At 45.7% G+C, this 18,323-nt stretch overlaps 1 protein-coding gene across 2 annotated transcripts in view; it reads left to right on the plus strand.

Annotated features, from left to right (window-relative positions):
* Window positions 1-16,596, plus strand: part of flt1 (fms related receptor tyrosine kinase 1) — a 36,358-nt gene extending 19,762 nt beyond the window's left edge. For both annotated transcript variants that reach the window (XM_010890001.5, XM_020041773.3), the window contains exons 11-29: window positions 1,939-2,062; window positions 3,673-3,781; window positions 5,947-6,252; window positions 7,341-7,487; window positions 9,120-9,251; window positions 10,162-10,268; window positions 10,366-10,501; window positions 11,008-11,112; window positions 11,273-11,472; window positions 12,430-12,523; window positions 12,764-12,852; window positions 13,437-13,559; window positions 13,651-13,762; window positions 13,968-14,067; window positions 14,149-14,254; window positions 14,375-14,466; window positions 14,572-14,647; window positions 15,013-15,104; window positions 15,196-16,596. In XM_010890001.5, the coding sequence (XP_010888303.2) occupies window positions 1,939-2,062; window positions 3,673-3,781; window positions 5,947-6,252; window positions 7,341-7,487; window positions 9,120-9,251; window positions 10,162-10,268; window positions 10,366-10,501; window positions 11,008-11,112; window positions 11,273-11,472; window positions 12,430-12,523; window positions 12,764-12,852; window positions 13,437-13,559; window positions 13,651-13,762; window positions 13,968-14,067; window positions 14,149-14,254; window positions 14,375-14,466; window positions 14,572-14,647; window positions 15,013-15,104; window positions 15,196-15,391 (2,446 nt within the window). In that variant the 3' untranslated portion in view covers window positions 15,392-16,596. The remainder of the gene's footprint in view (window positions 1-1,938; window positions 2,063-3,672; window positions 3,782-5,946; window positions 6,253-7,340; window positions 7,488-9,119; window positions 9,252-10,161; window positions 10,269-10,365; window positions 10,502-11,007; window positions 11,113-11,272; window positions 11,473-12,429; window positions 12,524-12,763; window positions 12,853-13,436; window positions 13,560-13,650; window positions 13,763-13,967; window positions 14,068-14,148; window positions 14,255-14,374; window positions 14,467-14,571; window positions 14,648-15,012; window positions 15,105-15,195) is intronic.
* Window positions 16,597-18,323: the final 1,727 nt, after the last annotated feature.

Raw genomic sequence — 18,323 nt, forward strand, 5'->3', positions numbered from 1 at the left:
GCCAGCTGCCGTGTAGGATCTGCCCAGGACCCGGAGACAACGGCAACCCCCCGCTGTCATCACATGTCCATGTACACAGCGTGTCACAGTCAAGTCATCTCGCTGCATGTCGACTGGCGCCCAGCGGGAGCCGCTTTATGTATCACACCACCATCTACAGGGCGGAGCTAGTTTGTCTGATGTGCGTTATATGAACTGGAGGTTGTAATTCTGGGTTTGTTTGTGTCATAGGTGTGTGTGTGCGTGTGTGTGTGTGTGTGTGTGTGTGCGTGTGTGCAAGCATATATTTGCCCATGCTGTGTGTGTGTGTGTGTGTGTGTCCCATTCTACGGGTTTCTCTCAATGTGATTCAGTCCATGTATACAGATTGTCTATGAGTAATATATGAATCTAATATTTAATAATTTTATATGACTAACTTACTCATGATAATTGCCAAATGTGTATAAAAAAAAACGTAAGTTGTATTGTTTATAATGTTATTCCAAATGTATGTATTTTGTACATTAAATTGTGCCTGAAATTGTGTGTTGCTTCCTACCATTTGCCGTTCTCACGGTTTAAAGTGACGTGGCTAATCAGGGGGGTTATCAGAATGAAGGGCAGCTAAAGCAGTAAGGACAGTAGATGGTCATCTCACCCAGGGCAGGCACACTGTGTGAATGAGCCCGTGGAGCGGATGTGTGTTTGCACGTGTGTTGTGTGTATACGTGTTGGTCAATGACATGTAACTAACGCTGTCTACGTCCACATAACCATCTCTATCTGTGTGTGCGCGCGCCTGCGTGCGAGCATGTGTGTGTGTGTGCTTGCGTGCATGTGTTTCCGGGGAGGCGTGGGAGAGTCGGACTGCTCGAGGGTGTGTGTGTGTGTGTGTGGGTGTGTCAGGGCCCTCGGTGTCGTGCACAGGGTGGGTCGCCCCCAACAGGACACGGGCACTCGCTATCTCTGCCAAGAGGAAGAGCAATCAGAGAGAGAGGGCTGAGAGGAGTAGGGGAGGGAGGAGGTGCTAGAGAGAGAGATGTGGAGCCAGCCAGGGAGGGAGGGCCACCGTTTGGCCTGAGAACGGAGTGTGTGCAGGGGGGGAGGAACCCTGGGATAATTTGACATCAGCAAAGGTTTTGTAGAGCTGGTGTGAGAATATCAATAACTGGAGATTCACTTTGAAAATAACACCAGATGAGTTCAAGCCGCCACAACGTCATTATAAAGCAGCCCGGGACAGACTGAATAAAACACTAAATACACAATGGGAAAAAGAGAATGACGGCTATGACTAATTGTTATTGGCCAAGGAAAAGCCTGTGGTAATGTTCTAGAAATGAGAAGATTGACAGTTCATAATGACATTAATGACAGATCCAGACGCTCACCCTGGACAAGGCTATCTACTGACATTGCTGACATCTACAGACACTCAGCCTAGATAAGCCTCAATCTACTGACATTACTGACAGCTACACTCAGTCTGGATAAGACACTATCCACTGACACTACTGATATCTACAGACACTCAGCCTGGGTACGACTATCTACTGACAGTACTGACAGCTACAGACACTCAGCCTGGGTAAGACTATCTACTGACAGTACTAACAGCTACAGACACTCAGTCTGGGAAACATTCCAACAGGAAGGCAGTTGAACGGGGATGATGGCGATGATGAGAGTCAAATATGAGCCAGAACACAATACCGTCACATTTAAGTCTTCCAGCGCACATCGCTGTCCAGAAACACAGTGGTGATGTCATATGTGTCAGATAAAAGGAGAACCAAGGGGACAATCGAGCCAAACGGAACCTGAGTATGTTACGTTCCAGTGGCTCTTCTGCCGCGCACAGCTGTGAAATACACACACCCACACACTATCATGTGGTCCGGCTGGCCGAGGGAGTCTGTGAACACAGCTGAGACCCTGTTCCTGTCTTTCTCGAAGGTGTGTTTGTCCTCCGTCCTCCTCACTGTGGAGCCCCGTGAGTGAGAGGTCCCGTGGCACGTCCACACAAAACCACATCCTGAGTGTCACTCACAGACAGGAAGTGCTCCAGGGGAAGAATAAGGTGAGTAAACCCTGGTGGAGTGGACGGACATTGGCAGGGTTTCCATGAACTTGCCTGGTGATTTATTAGGTTTTCTTTCACAATAGGTGGCTCTGGAAAGATGACACAACAGTTGCATGTACTATTTTTTTACTGAATCAAAATTAAGTGGCTGAAGTGTTCCCATCACCCATTCAGCCAAACCTGCCCAGTGACAAATTGGCATATACACACAGGGAGCCTGAGGGAGGGCCGTGATTGGTTACAGACCTACACCCCCAGGAAGACATACCACGCTGGCACAGAACGGGTGGATCACGCAAAAGAAAAACACAACACAAAAACATATATGACCAGGGATGTAGTGGTTAAAAAATAATGGTGTAGACTAGAAACTCCTCAGGTAGAGGAGTTTATAGTTCATTGATATGGAGTTTATAGGCGACCAATCATCGATATGAACCCCGAAATATTACATTTTTAAACTGTATCATTTGATTGCTCTTCATGCAGGTCTATTAATAGAACTGGTGTGATTTTCATAAAATTATACATAATACAAATAAGTTCCTTCCTCAAAATCCACACAAGTTTATCATCGTATGTGAGCTTCACTGCAAATATGCATTGTTACTACTAGTGCCCTAGACTAGATATACAGAATGTGATAATACACCAATTATAAATGTAAATAACTGTCACATATGAAACCCTAATTTTAAATTAATAAAGCACTACTCTCTGTAAACCAAGGTTTGAAATGATAAGTATCTGACTACACTTCCTTATTTACCCATATCTATGAATTAGGCAAACATATGGATGCCTTAATTATCAACAGAATATCATAATTTCACTACTGAACCACTAGCCTCTCTCCTCCAGTTCCTTCCATCATTACGTCCTAACACAGCACCACTTGTTTCCTGCTCCGTTTGTCTCAATAATCCCTGTTAAGTGAAGCTTGAATTTAGAATTTACTTTGCATCACTGCAATTATTCCATTTACTGATTAAACAGATCAAATATATTTGCTACAAGAGTTTTACCCAAATTGCTCAGATAATCTACAGTGAGTGGATTGACTAACGGCGTTCACGTGTGTCTCAACCACAAGCCTGCATGTGACATAAACACAACATGCACAAACACAAATGAAACACACAAACAAATCCATGGCACCCTCCTGTGTGTATTTAAAGTGGGCATTGTGACATTTTCTGAACTCCATCACCTCCTCCAATGGGATGATTACAATCAGACATGACAACATTGGGACGATTAGGGGGTGTGTGTTTAGGATGATGATAGGGGGGAAAGTCACACAACTAATCTCTGTGTGTGTGTGTGTGTGTGTCTTCTGCAGAATATTTAGCTACCCTCGGCTCTAGTGAGCAAAATAACCAATTCGATTTTGTGTTGACTGTGTGAAGGCGAAACAAAATGGAGTAGCCAGGGATATCCCCTAACAATAACTCTGTTACAAAGAGCTTCTGAGCATCACACCCGAAGATATGACCTGTTATCGCTGGCAGACGCAGGGTTAATGAGAGTGTGTGTAGGTGTATATGCCTACGTGCCTGTCAGCATCTGTGTGTGTGTGTGTGTGTGTGTGTGTGTGCTTTCTACAGACCGTGGGTGTTTTGACAGTTGCTGAGGCGCTTGTGTCCGGAGTGTACCGCTGCATTGCCTCCAACTCTCTGGGCAGGGATGAACTGGACATCCCCTTCTATGTAACAGGTACTGGGCGTCATACAGGCATGCTTCAGGGCACAGTCATTCAGTCACACCCTTTCATCACAGTGAGTTGTCATTAGGCTGTGACAAGATAAGGTCTTGGTCAGTTGCTCATATGTTTGGGTGTATTTTCAGTGACTAGTTATTAAGCAGCAGGGAACCGTTGAGTGTTGGTGCGGTTGACCTGATTGATATGATGCAGTTGTTGTATTTATGTAGTTCTTCAATCCTTTTATTGGCCTTCTGAAAAAAAATATATAACTGTGTTAGTGTGTTCAGCCACAGGGCTTTTGATGCAATTCCAAAAATACATTTCTGATTTGTTTGAATCTGAAGAACGAAGCTGGGATGGTTTTAAATCGCTCTGTAAACAGTTTGATCAGGCCCCTCTCCTATTCCATTTCACTCATACTCTGTTTGACTCATTTAGGATGTCATCAAAATGATTCCCTTGCATCTCGATTAATTAGAACAATATAATGTTTTAAAGGATATTGTCCCCCACAAAACCCTAGACCCAGTGGACAGTATCCTCTAAAACATGGTATGGACAGTATCCTCTAAAACATGGTATGGACAGTATCCTCTAAAACATGGTATGGACAGTATCCTCTAAAACATGGTATGGACAGTATCCTCTAAAACATGGTATGGACAGTATCCTCTAAAACATTGTATGGACAGTATCCTCTAAAACATGGTATGGACAGTATCCTCTAAAACATGGTATGGACAGTATCCTCTAAAACATGGTATGGACAGTATCCTCTAAAACATGGTATGGACAGTATCCTCTAAAACATTGTATGGACAGTATCCTCTAAAACACGGTTCACCACAACTAGAAATTGGGATCATATTACCTTCCCCATTCTCTCCCTCCCACTCTCCCTCCCACTCTCCCTTTCACTGTCACTCAACTTCCCATTTTCCTTCTCTCCCTTTCTCTCTCCCCCACTCCCTCCCCCACTCTCTCCCCCACTCTCTCTTCAGCTTTCAAACTCTTCCTCCTTTTTTCTCCTTACCATTGGTCATGCTGTCTCAGTTCCTCTCCCACTCTTTCTTGTCACATTGATGTCCAGATCAAATCAGATGTACTGATGTGTGTGTGTGTGTGTGTGGATGTTTGGGTGGAGTTATGTGAGTCTGTTGCCATGGAGATGGGGTGGAGATGTGTGTGCAGTATCTCTCACTCTGTGCTGGCCCCAGTGTGTTTGTGTGTGTGTTTTCCATGGCATATTTGTATGCGAGTGAAACAGGAACTTGGGGCTCTTATCGAGTCACTTCCCTGTGTGAGGTGCACTTCCCTGGGCCGCCAGCCCCTCTTTATTTCGGGAGGCCTGGGGGTGTTCGAGAAAGATAAACACTATCTGCCATCAGGAAACCCTCAAGCCGTTTCCACGGGAAGTTTCAAATAGCTAAAGTAAATAAAAGGCCTTTTCACTGTATTCCTCCAGCTACTTTTACCCACAATAGCTATTCTACATTGTCATCAAAGGTTTGGTCTACTCTTGAGAGCAGAGCTCTGATTGGTTGAAGGGCCAGTGACATGATGTTGTGGTGTTGAACGGGAATGTTGGGTAGGGGGTTGTTGTGGTGTTGATTGGGGATGTTGGGTAGGGGATTGTTGTGGTGTTGAGCGGGGATGTTGGGTAGGGGGTTGTTGTGGTGTTGAGTGGGGATGTTGGGTAGGGGGTTGTTGTGGTGTTGATTGAGGATGTTGGGTAGGGGGTTGTTGTGGTGTTGAGTGGGGATGTTGGGTAGGGGGTTGTTGTGGTGTTGAGTGGGGATGTTGGGTAGGGGGTTGTTGTGGTGTTGAGCGGGGATGTTGGGTAGGGGGTTGTTGTGGTGTTGAGCGGGGATGTTGGCTAGGGGGTTGTTGTGGTGTTGAGTGGGGATGTTGGGTAGGGGGTTGATGTGGTGTTGAGCGGGGATGTTGGGTAGGGGGTTGTTGTGGTGTTGAGTGGGGATGTTGGGTAGGGGGTTGTTGTGGTGTTGAGTGGGGATGTTGGGTAGGGGGTTGTTGTGGTGTTGAGTGGGAATGTTGGGTAGGGGGTTGTTGTGGTGTTGAGCGGGGATGTTGGGTAGGTGGTTGTTGTGGTGTGTAGCTGGGATGTATGGGTTTTGGAAGATATACTGGCTTCTGAATTCTTCACTCCCTCTTTCAGACATTCATGGAGGCTTCAGTGTGAGTCAAAAGGAGGAGCCGAGGGAGGGTGGAGATCTACACCTCACCTGTGTAGCCAATAAGCACCTGTATACCAACTTGTCATGGCAACAGGTGACAGCCCCAGCAGAGGCCACACCCCCTGGCCCATTCCTGGGTGGTGAATTGTCATCAGGAGAGTTCTCTGACACTCTGAGTCTGTTGCTTAACAACCTGACAGCAGGGGATTCTGGAACCTACCGCTGCTCCGCCCATCACCTGCTGACCGGACAGAACACACACCTGGACACACAGGTGACCGTCACAGGTGAGCCTTTGAACCACTCTGATCATCATAATGACATGTCCAACCAATATCGTCCCACTCATTAGAACATGCGAGAGACACACAGACCACTCTGTTTACAGTTGACATTGGGGCTATTGACCACCTGGTATTGTGTAAATAGTAACACAAAGACACACACACACACACACACACACAGTAAGATCAGTTCTTGGGAACTCGCTCTCTCCCTGCACCTTGTTCTTTCACGTGGGAACGCTCCCTCGTCAGGGGGAAGAGGACACAATGCCACTTCCCACAATGCCACATTTACAGGGCCAGAGGAACAATCAGCCAATCAGACACTGTCAGACCCATAGACTCACAGACAATCATCAATTGTTGTCCAGGAGGACGATATGGGAAACAACATCAGTCCTGCCTTACCTAATCAGGGCCACTCTACTTCGGCTGCTCACCAGGCAACCAAACTGTCTTTGAGGTGGCAATGCAGTCCATCTAAAAGACCCCATCTGCTGTTTACCTGAGACTGACAGGGAGAGAGATTATGTGGAATTTGTAATATTTTATTTAAAATAAATTAATTAATGTTTTTTATTATGTCTGTTGTGTAAAAGGTTATGTTTAAAATTTTGTTGCGCTTTCAGCTTGCTGGGCATGAGTGACTCACAGTTATATCAGCCGTGAGGACAAATACTGCATTGTTGTAGAGAGTTGGAGAAGGGGTATTTTAAGGTTACTACAAATGACCCAAGAGGGACGCAGGTCAGCTGATGTGAAGTTGACATTAAACCCACCCACACCCACACCCACACACACACACCCACACACACGTACACACATTGACACACACATAAGGACACATATACACACACACACAGAATTGTTTCACTCAGCCACACATTGTCATCTGAGCGTGGCAGGGATCCAGGGGCAGATGTTTCGATTCTTAGACCAAAAAAAGAAAACACATTGGTCATATTCATATGTTTGATACCTTACATCACTTTTGATTCATTTTTACTTCTCTGTCCAGTTCTTCAATGTGTTGTGACACTATTATGACCTCAGTTCAAGGGATTTTCTCTATTTCTGGCGTTCCCCCAAAGTACTGGAGGCTCCAGTGCTGTTTCAGAACTTGTCAGACTGCAGCGTAAATGTCAGCAGCTCCGTGACACTCAGCTGCCCCACCCATGGCATACCGAACCCCCTGGTTACGTGGTACAAGGATCATCGCACGCTACAACCGGGATCAGGTGAGTCATGTCTGGCATCTCAACCACATGTGACATCCTACCCTAATTCGGACTGCTCTGACCGGGGAAAAGGGCACAGTAGAGGAATGTTCCTTAAACTATTGTGAGGTTTTTCCACAAGGAATCTACCTGGACCAATTAGAATGAATAGCGCCCACTGAGGTTCAGGATTAGCTGGTTGTTTATACCCCTCCAAATTCGGGAAAACCGTTAACTCACTTTAACATGGTATCTTCTCGACAACCCTGCCCAAGCAAATGATATCGGATGCTGGGATCATCAGTGACCAAAAAAAAAGTGTGATGCCTTTAAAGTACCTATGAAAGTAAAAATAGCCAATATAATCCTGACCGGTCTATTTCCTCAGAACATCGGCCCTCAGAGGAACAGGAAAACAATAAGCCAGGATTTTATTTCCCAAAAAAATACAGATTTGTGATGCAAAGAAATCAAATTTTAGAATTTTTAATAGGTCCAAAAAGCTAGTTGAAAATACATTTGCACTCACGTGATAAGATCTCAAATTAATCAAGTATCTGCATATAAATACTGAGGGATATGGCTTGATGAGAAACTGTCTTTTAAAATACATAGCTAGGTAGAACATGCTTGTCCTCCACAAATTGTGCAAGCTACTTTGGTTATAGACTGTGGGGATATTATCTAAAGGCATGCTACGGCATCCACATTTAAACCACTGGATGCTACTTATCATTGTGCACTTAGGTTTATTATGGGTGTTAGCTACAGAACTCATCACTCTAGTTTATATCAAAGTGTGGCTGGACTTCGCTGTCCTTCAGATGAGAACTACATGCTCTCGTGTTTGTCTATAAATAAACTATTTTCTTATTTATCATTTAACATTAGAAATATGACTCATTAAACAAGATCTCAAGTCTGGATTACTCTTGAGGCCCCTGCAATCTCCACAGAATTGGGTCTAACTGCCTTTTCCTGTTACGCTCCTTAAATTGGGGACTCTGTGTTGCTTGTAACTGTTTTGGGTAATGCAAGTTATTGTGCTATCGGGGCAATAACCTCTGTGTGAATGTAACAATCTGCTGAACTATCTGCTTAAGACATAGATGCAGGTCAGGAACCGGTTTTGGGAACTGTCCTTCATCAAATATGAATATAAAATGCGTGTATAGACAAGAAGTTCTGTGACATGGCATAAATGTATTATCTTGCTAATGGACTGACGGCTTTATCCAAGTGCTGGGGTTGAGATCCCGAGGTGTTTAGAGTCCCCCTGGAGGCTGCTTGTACTGCTGCTGCATTTCTTTATATATACAGAATTTTGTTTTTTTATATTTTTTATTTTACTTGTTTTGTGCTATCTGTGATTTTTTTGTTTGTCTGTTTTATATCATTTTCTAATGATTGCATGTTTTGTTTTGGCTGTGCATGTTTTGTGATCACGGAACCTAAACTGTGTATGTAAAAATGTGCAGGGCCCAGCTGTAAAGGTGACCTTCATCCCAGTTTGTGTTTGTTGTTGAAATAAAAGTTTAATAATAATAGCATTTATATGCTTTTAATCATATCATATATGTGAAATCCAGTTCAGATAACTTCAATTAAGTTGGTTATGTAAAATGAATGTGACATTCTGTATTTCATGAGCAGGTATTGTCATCGCACAAGGAGGCAGCGCCCTCCACATTGACCGAATCACCATGGAGGACCAGGGCCTCTACACCTGCCAAGCCACCAATGAGAGAGGCTCTGTGGAAAGCTCTGCCTACATCTGGGTTCACAGTAAGGAACACGTTGACCAATAGTAACTCTTGAAAACCTTCTGCTCTCTCTCCTCTCTCTTTCCCTGATCATCCAAGATGTTGTTTTTCCCCATATTTGGGCATGTTGATGCATTTTGACCCATTCAGTGTGTTGTGATGTCAGGGGTATTAATGATCCATTGTATTACTAGATTAGATTATTAACTTCATTCTTATTAGTCAAACATCATTATTTACCAAAACAGTTGAAGACTTCAGTTCCCGAACTTACATCCCTGGTTTTTCAAGTCCCACGCTATTTCAACTATTGGATGACCAGATCAACATTTATTGGGGGTTCCGCCTCTGAAGTGCCTTTGGTACGTGACCCAACCCATTCCAAGGGATGCTGGTTCCCAGTGTCATTCGTCCATGTTTGGAGAACCTTTCCCTGGGCAGCAGCTAGCGGACGCTCCCTCGCCTGACTGGCTAAGGGGAGTGGCTCAGTGTTGTTGTGTCCTGATAAGTCAGGAAGGAAGCTGTCTCCCTTTTTGATTTCCTTCGGAAGCGCCCCACTCCGCTACCCCGTAAACTGCCGGGCTATTTCTACATCTTCACAAAAAAAAAAAAAAACACCCGTCCAAAGATGAATGAGGAGGATGGCTGTTTTCGTTCGTTTTCTTTGTGGCCGTCTCCACCCCGGCCAGAGTCTGGGGCCTGAAGGATAGAGTGTGAGACGGTGGGGGAACAGTGTCCTCGTTTGTGAGCTTGGAGAACTGCAGATCATTTGGTTAATGCACGTTGCATAAACGATTTTACCGTTGCATTCTAGAAATTAGTCCAAGAGGGCCTTGTTCAGTGCTACTGTTTATTTATCTTATTTATTTCTTCTGTTTTTATCTCTGTCTCTCTCTCTCTTCCTTTCGGTCTCTGTCTCTCGCTGTGTCTAGACTCCTCAGAGGGCCTGTCTCTGGAGATCCCTACTCTCGCCTGTACCTGCGTGGTCGCCACTCTGTTCTGGCTGCTGCTCACACTCTTCATACGCAAACTGAAACAGGTGAGACCGCGGCAAGTCAGTGTTTAGGATGCGTGGTCACTGTCCCCATCAATCAGTTTGTATTTTATAGCACAATACAAATCTGCCTCTCTCTCAGTCAAACTCATCGGGAGCCAAGGCAGAGTACCTGTCAATCGTCCGGGACCCAGGCGAGGGACCAGTGGAGGAGCAGTGTGATAGGCTACAGTATGACCCTGGCCAATGGGAGTTCCCCAGGGACCGCCTTAAACTGGGTACGCTTTAATGTCAGTGTTTACGGCCCCAGTGCACTGTACAGTGATTCTTCCTCCGTGCAGATCGACTTGGGAAAGAGGATATGCGGTTTGGGATAGATCATATCTCTCCCATGAATTATAATCTTACAAACTCCCAATGTAAATCTTATCACTGGGAGGGCCCATTGTAATCAGCACTGTCTGTGTTGTGCTGATCATGTCTGTCAAGAGTGGGAGATGTTTACTGGGTCTAATCAGGCCCAGCTGGGCTGACTCCTCAAGACGGGTTGGACGCCCAGTGGATGTCGTTTAAATGAGAGCCTTGTTGAATTAGAACTGAGATTCACAACATATACGTAGTTCCGCTAAACAAAATCTTGAACTTTCTCACAACCCTGTTGATCGACTAGATTTTGACTGCGCCACCGCGCCCAGAGTAAAAAGAGGACCATCCTTTAAGTTTCTGACCCAGCATTAATTGCTAAGTGGATTTATTTTCAAATTACTTCTTACTGTCCTTCCAGAGAAACCTCTGGGTCGTGGGGCCTTTGGGAAGGTAATGCAGGCTTCTGCTTTTGGCATTGACAACTCTACAGGCTGCAGGACTGTGGCTGTCAAGATGCTTAAAGGTACATTCTTCCATATCAGAATAGCCTTAATTTGTTAAGTACATTTACACACACACACACACACAGTTTTACTACAATAAAAAAGGACCTCTCGCAATACATGTGTGTGTGTTTGTCTGTGTGTGCGTGTGTGTGTGCCATGCTGTTTGTTCTCCACCAGAGGGCGCCACTCCCAGTGAGCACAAGGCTCTGATGACTGAACTGAAGATCCTGAACCACATAGGACACCACCTAAATGTGGTCAACCTGCTGGGGGCCTGCACCAAGGCTGGGCCTCTGATGGTGATAGTGGAGTACTGTAGCTACGGCAACCTCTCCACCTACCTGAAGACCAAGAGGGATGTGTTCCTGCTGAACAGGGTGAGGAAGAAAGACTGAGGTGTGTTACACGGATAGGCAGAGACAGACCGAGAGCAACAGACGAGCAAGCAGACTGACTGAGACCAACAGACATATATAAGGTCATTGTGTCTATATCTTCAGGCTTCATTTTTATGTGCGGTGAACCTGTAACCTCTCTGTCATTTTAATAGATTATTGCACTTATCTCTCACCTCTTGTGTTTCCTCAAAGACATCTACTAAATTAACTGAAGGCTTGCAAACACAACTCACTTCTGCAAACAGTTTTTGTCTTCACACATTTCTCTGATAATAGTGATGAGTACATCTGTCAAAATGTGTAGATATTAGCATCTGGTCCTGTATGATGTTATCAATGTTAACTGTGTGTTTTTAGAATCAGAGTCCACATCTCTCCCCCGTGGCTTCTACTCTACATTACTAAACACACACAGCTCGGCTAGACAACAAACTGCGTCAGTAGCGCAACTCTGCCACTACTCCACAGGCTCACTACAGGTGTACTATTGATACTAGTGCAACAATCTTTTTCTCTCTCCCTCGCTTCACCTTTTTCTCTCTACCTCTCTCACAGTTACTATGAACAATAGAAAGTAAATGTACATTTTTACATTTTCTATTAGCAAAAGCACAAATTGCAATCTTTCCTTGAGTAGGAAGCATAAGACGGACAGTGGATAAGGAGATGTAGAAAGAAACTTTAAGTGGTTGGTTAAAGCCAGAATAAAGTGGTATTTGGAATATGTCTGCTGTTAAGTTGTTTGAGGAGAAGTAGGGTTACAGGGGAGTTGTGTTTTGTCTGGTTGAGGGGGAACTTTTCTTTGTAATTAGTTGAGTATGTGCGTGTTTTAATATTATTATTTTTTGTTGTTGTTGTATGTACCTGATTTGAGGATTATATCAAAAATTAAGGGTTTTAAACTCAAAACTCTCTCCGTCTGTTTCTCTTTCACAGGTGAGTGGAGGAGAGGAGGCAGAAAACAGGTGTCTTGGCAGCGGGAAAAGCATCAGCTCAGGGTTTGAGGAGGAGAGACAGTTTACAGAGAGGGGTAAGAGGAAAAGACAAAATGTGTTTACCCCAAATTGTGTGCTTTTATAAATGTTTCCCTCTCAACTCCATAACACTGCATTTCTATTCCTCTGTTTCTCTATTGCTGTCTCTCTATCCTCTTTTCTCTCCATATATCTCTCTATAAATGTTCTTCTACCTCTATATCTCTCTATCTATTTCCATTTCTGTCTACTGTGCCTCTCTCTCTCTCTCTCACTCACTCACGCACTCCTTCCAGAGGTCTGCAAGTCTCCTCTGCTTCTGGAGGATCTCATCTCCTACAGTTTCCAGGTGGCTCGAGGCATGGAATTCCTCGCCTCTCGCAAGGTCTGATACAACAATGTCTTTCTGTTATCACAAAACGAGAGCTGAAAATGTATTTGACCTTGCTGTGACCGTTTAGTAAACAGAGCCTGCATGTTATAAGTGTCATTTCTGGTATACCATTTGAAATGTAGTTCTCTATTTTGACAAATAATAATTTAAGCACCACTATCTCAGCTACTGGGTAAAGAACAACTCCACTTTGGAACACATTAAGGTTCTCAGCTATCAACATAAATATTAGATTTGACGTTAACTTACCTAAAACATCTACAGAGCTTTTTTTCCTTGGTTTTCCCTAGTTAAATGATAAAACCAATATGCTGCAATTGTGAAGGTAACGTGTTCAGAACTGCGGTATTCGTGTATCCCACCTAGTTGATGGTAATAACATCGTATTGTGAGGGTAGTTGACAATTTTGTGTGTGCGTGTGTGTGTGCGTGCGTGCGTGTGTGCGCGTGTGCGTGTGTGTGAGAGGGGGGTGGGAGACATACAGTTTCAAGGTTCGGTCTGTGTGTGTGCGCATGCGTGCATATGCGCGGGTGTGCTCGGTGTGCGTGTTCACTCTTCTGCGTTCCTCTGTCAGTGTATTCACCGCGACCTGGCGGCCAGGAACATCCTGCTGTCGGAGAACCAGGTGGTGAAGATCTGCGACTTCGGTTTGGCCAGGGACCTCTACAAAGACCCCGACTATGTCCGTAAGGGTGAGGTGAGTCTCCGCGTCCAGGGCTTCACTAATGACGGGACCAACCGATCCACAGGCAACCCGGACTCTGACCCTTGGCCTCTGCTCTCCGCAGGCCAGGCTGCCGTTGAAGTGGATGTCCCCGGAGTCCATATTCGACAAGGTGTTCACCACACAGAGTGACGTTTGGTCCTACGGAGTTCTGCTCTGGGAGATCTTCTCTCTGGGTGGGTGGGACCAGTGGGTCCAATCACACGTAACACTGCCTGCCCGTACTCCTCACACATTTCTCACTAAGCAGACGCACCCACCAGAGCCACTCGTTGCATTCGGGTCGTACCGTCGCATTATTTTTCCCCCGTACTGCTATGAAGTGCACCCTCTGGCCGTGCCCTGAGGTGACCGGAGACTTGTCCTCTGCACGTCCTATAGGCGCCTCGCCGTACCCGGGCCTGGACATCGACGAGGAGTTCTGTCACCGCCTGAAGCAGGGAACACGCATGCGCCCCCCAGAGTACAGCACCCCAGAAATGTAAGGGAGATGTGACGCAGCTGGGGAGGGGAATGGAGGGAGAATGTGGTGGGTGTTCAGCTGGTGCTTGTGTGTGTGCAGATACAGCATCATGCTGGCGTGCTGGGAGACAAACCCTTCAGACCGACCCAAATTTACTGGCCTGGTGGACACACTTGGGGACCTGCTGGAGGCCCGGGTTCAACAGGTAAAAGGCACACACAAACACACTTTGGTCTTCCTGTCCTTGTGGGAACCTGAGGCCTGACTCCAACCGACACGTGCACAGACACACACTGTGTATTAAGCCCTGTTTGTTTGTGTTCAGGATGGGAAGGACTACATTCCCCTGGGCACGTTCGTGAGTACAGACAGTGACCCAGGCAGCGGTGAGCAGCAGGATCACAAAGACCATCTGGGGTGAGCCTGGGAAGCACCCCCACAGAGAAACAGAGACAGTTGGCACAGTTCAGGCTGATGGACTGCGGTTGGTAACGTTTTAATTCTCTGGTTGGTCTGTTCCAGTTACATGAACACCAGGAGCACAGCAAAACTCAGGACATTTGAAGAATTCCCCCGTAAGGACCTGCCTGGCCCAGACGTGAGTACACACAGACACATGAACACACATACAACACACACACACACACACAACACTCACACATACTTTTAGCACAGAGGTTTGAAACTCAGAGGTGTAAAATGTTCTGTTAATGCTTAGAAGTACAAACAGCTCCCTCCCGCTCACGGCGCTGACCACCACTACACAGAGCCTCACCGCAGTTGGCGTGGCCTCCACCCTCCGCCCAAATCTGGCCTATTCGGCAAGCTAGTGGTTTCCTCACACTCTGCCACACACACGGGACTGACGGGTGGGAATGATGCGACTGATGTCCGTTTCCTGTGAGTTCCGGTACGAGCGGTGAACGCACGTACACGCTAACGTTTGTAACCTGTGCGTAACAGGAGGAACAGTGTGACAGCGGAATGGTTCTGCCCTCCGAGGAGCTGAAATGTCTGAGGTTGAACAGCGGATCCAAGAGCAGGAGCCTCAAAAGGTCCTCCACCTTTGACCCCTTTTGTTATTTGCCTAGAAACGCGGGTATTGTCTGTTATGTACTCATAATGAATTCCCTCGTGTGTTTGCAGGTTCTTCACTGTCAGCAAGTGCCGGGAGAACCTAGTGCCCTGCCTGTGTAATGATGTAACTGGTCTCCATGACGACGAGCCGCCTGTCCACCCGTGTGACTGTGACAAGTTTGGTTCACCTCCACCGGACTACAACTCCGCCTTCCTCTACCCCTCCCCCGCAGACAGCATCGCTTCACGCCATCCCTCCCACTGACATTTGCGTTTTGGTCAGTTAGCGGGACACTCTTGTCCACACTTTCCGTTTTCCTCCCCGACCACCTATTAGCAATTACAGCCCAGCCTGGCTGCAACAACCTCTCAGCAGGTTTGTGAGTCGATGTTTCGAGACATGTCCTCCATTGCACATCTCTGCTCTGGCTCCCAAACCTTTCTGCTTCCCACCACACTGGTTGCTCGACCAGGAAGAGCTAACCGGCGCATACAAGCTGGGAGTTGTGCTCATTCCCGGAGAACAACCTGCCACAGGGGGTCACTAGAGCACGAGGCAACACCCATCCCGCCAACCCATGAGGACCCCTGGGGAGACACGTTAAGCCCTGACGAGGAGAACGCCTGTAGTTGTACTGTGAGCTTGTGACTAAAGAACAACAGAGTCATTCTAAAGTACCATTCACATTTCCCCATACAACTCTCTCTACTAATTCCCACTCTTTAGCAACTTTGTCTGAGTCATTCTTGACGTTCTTCATTTTCTCATCTATATAAACAATTCAAGATATAATTTTCTATTTTAGTCATTTAGCTGACACCCTTATCCAGAGTGACTCACACTACTGAGTGGATGCAATTCTGACCTGGTCCCCCATGGGAATCAAACCCACAACCTTTGGCATTGCAAACGCCACTGTCATACCAACTGAACTCCACCAGGACACCTTGTATGTCCTGCATCCAAACTCCTCCTTAAATGTGATTCTGAAGTACAACATGGTTTCCTCAGTTACTTCCTCCTGAGAGCAGCTAAAGACGTTATCACCTGCACCAGTGTCCACTGACTGCCATTAATATTACATTTACCATTACTGCTTATCGGCAACGTCTACATGGTTACTCTGAGCTCAGTAGAAGAGGAACCTCTTTGCCGTTGTCTCACATCAACTGACAGTCATGTGTATGCTGGAAGAATGTATTCATAAAAAAAAAATATATATGTATTCTTGTTTTACCCATTTATTAATGTATTCAACCTCAAAGATAACAGCTAAACCCTAATGCAGTGTCTGTCAATGGTCGTCGTGACAACACAGGGTGTAGAACTATTACCGGGTGTGGAGGGGAAAGACAACCGTTTAGGATTGACAGCTGGAGTCCTTTGGACTGACTGACAGAAGTATGTATTAAAATATTAAAATAAAGAGTTATACACACTTCATATGTTCAAGCATGAGAGAAACACTATGTTTTGGTATTCTTTATTAAAATACTGCTGTACACACAAATATTGCAAAATTTTAGACAATGAACACGAGAGGGGCATAAAACATACTAAGATGGTGATGGTGATTGTGTGTGTGTGTGTGTGTGTGTGTGTGTGTGTGTGTGTGTGTGTGTGAGCGAGAGAAAGAAAAAGTATTACTGGAGTGTGTTGTTGGGGGTGATAGAGCTGTGACTGTGAACTGGGGAAACAGATGGGGTTGTTCGCGCGTGTGCTGGTGTGTTGTCTGTCTGTTTAAAGGTCAAGGGGTCTAAGCACCACATTCACCAAATATGTTTTCTGTCTCAATAATTTCACTAAAAACAGAGGAAATGGAACATGATTCTAGCATTGAAACTCCCAGCAAGGCACCCCCCCCCCACCCCCACCCCAAGTACTGATCAACAGCCAGATCAATTTGTCACCTCACCTTCCAGGTTTGGCAAAGCTTATACTGATCCTGGATCAGAGCCATGGCAGGGGCCACTCCTATCTCACCACAAGGAATCGGTGGAAAATACCACCATTAAAACTGATCCAGGACGCAATATCAAATAATCACCTTAGTAGTTCGGGTCAAGCTGTGACACATCAACTGTTCCTAGATCTGTGCTTGGAGGCAACTTCTATTACCACATATAACCCCACTTATAATTCCCAAACATCAATCTGACTGGATAAAGGGCGACCAATGACGGCCAAACACATTCAGTCATTGGGCCTCTCCAGCTGTCTGTCATCCTGAGAGAATTCCAAACCTTTCAACAAGAGGATGTATTCAATAGGGTGCCACGTCCAATCATTTTGTACAAGTAATGCATAGAAGAGAAATTCACACAATCTCATGTAAGAAAGTCATACAACCTATACAGTACTTCTGTGAACTTGTCGTGTCACCCTTCTGAATGGCTCCTTGCTTCGGAGTGCAAAAGCCAGCGCCCAACCATCCACTTCAGCATCCATCAAGTCCCCTGTCCTGCTCTCCACCTGAACACCCCTTCACAATCCCTTGGGAATATAGAGGGAATTGTATTGGCATGATCATGCTTAGAAGTTCCACTCATCTCTTATGGCCACCTTTTTATTTTTTTCCTCCTTTCTTTTTTTTGTATTTTTTTTTAAATCCATCAGAGGGAGTGAATGTGTTCCCACTTTTCAGAGGAAAGGGGGTGAAACCCAGGTGACCTCCAGGAGTGGTGAAAGGTGAGAGGTGACCCCTGGTTGTCACTGCTCTTTGCATCCAGCAGGTTGTGTCACATGATCATAAAGGTAAAATAAATCAGATTTTTTAAAACAATTCAACACCCCTGGGAAAAACCCCAGCCCCCCCCCCCCCCCCCACAAACACCCCCCCACAAACACCCCCCCCACTCACGCAGCTGAAATTGGTCCACAGACAGTTTGTGTTGACGCAGAAAGACCTTGTATCCTGTCATGCACCACAACGGCTGAGCAAAATGAGGAACGGCGAGAAAATGAATCACAAAAAAGCATCACTTATTCTGAAACAAAGAGGTCGGTAGAGACCGGTCGGTGTACAGAGCATGGGAGGGTATAAAAAGGAAGGGTAGAGCGATTTTGGAGGGAGAGAGAGAGAAAGAAAGGCAAAGAAAATGACATTCTACATTGAGGCAGAATGGGCTCCGTTCTCTGGTTTGGGCCCAGTCCTCGGGTTTCAGAGCCAACAAGCCAAACCTCTGTAATAAATCCT

This window comes from Esox lucius, chromosome 21, assembly GCF_011004845.1.
Source record: "Esox lucius isolate fEsoLuc1 chromosome 21, fEsoLuc1.pri, whole genome shotgun sequence".
In the NCBI taxonomy this organism is placed as follows: Eukaryota; Metazoa; Chordata; class Actinopteri; order Esociformes; family Esocidae; genus Esox; species Esox lucius.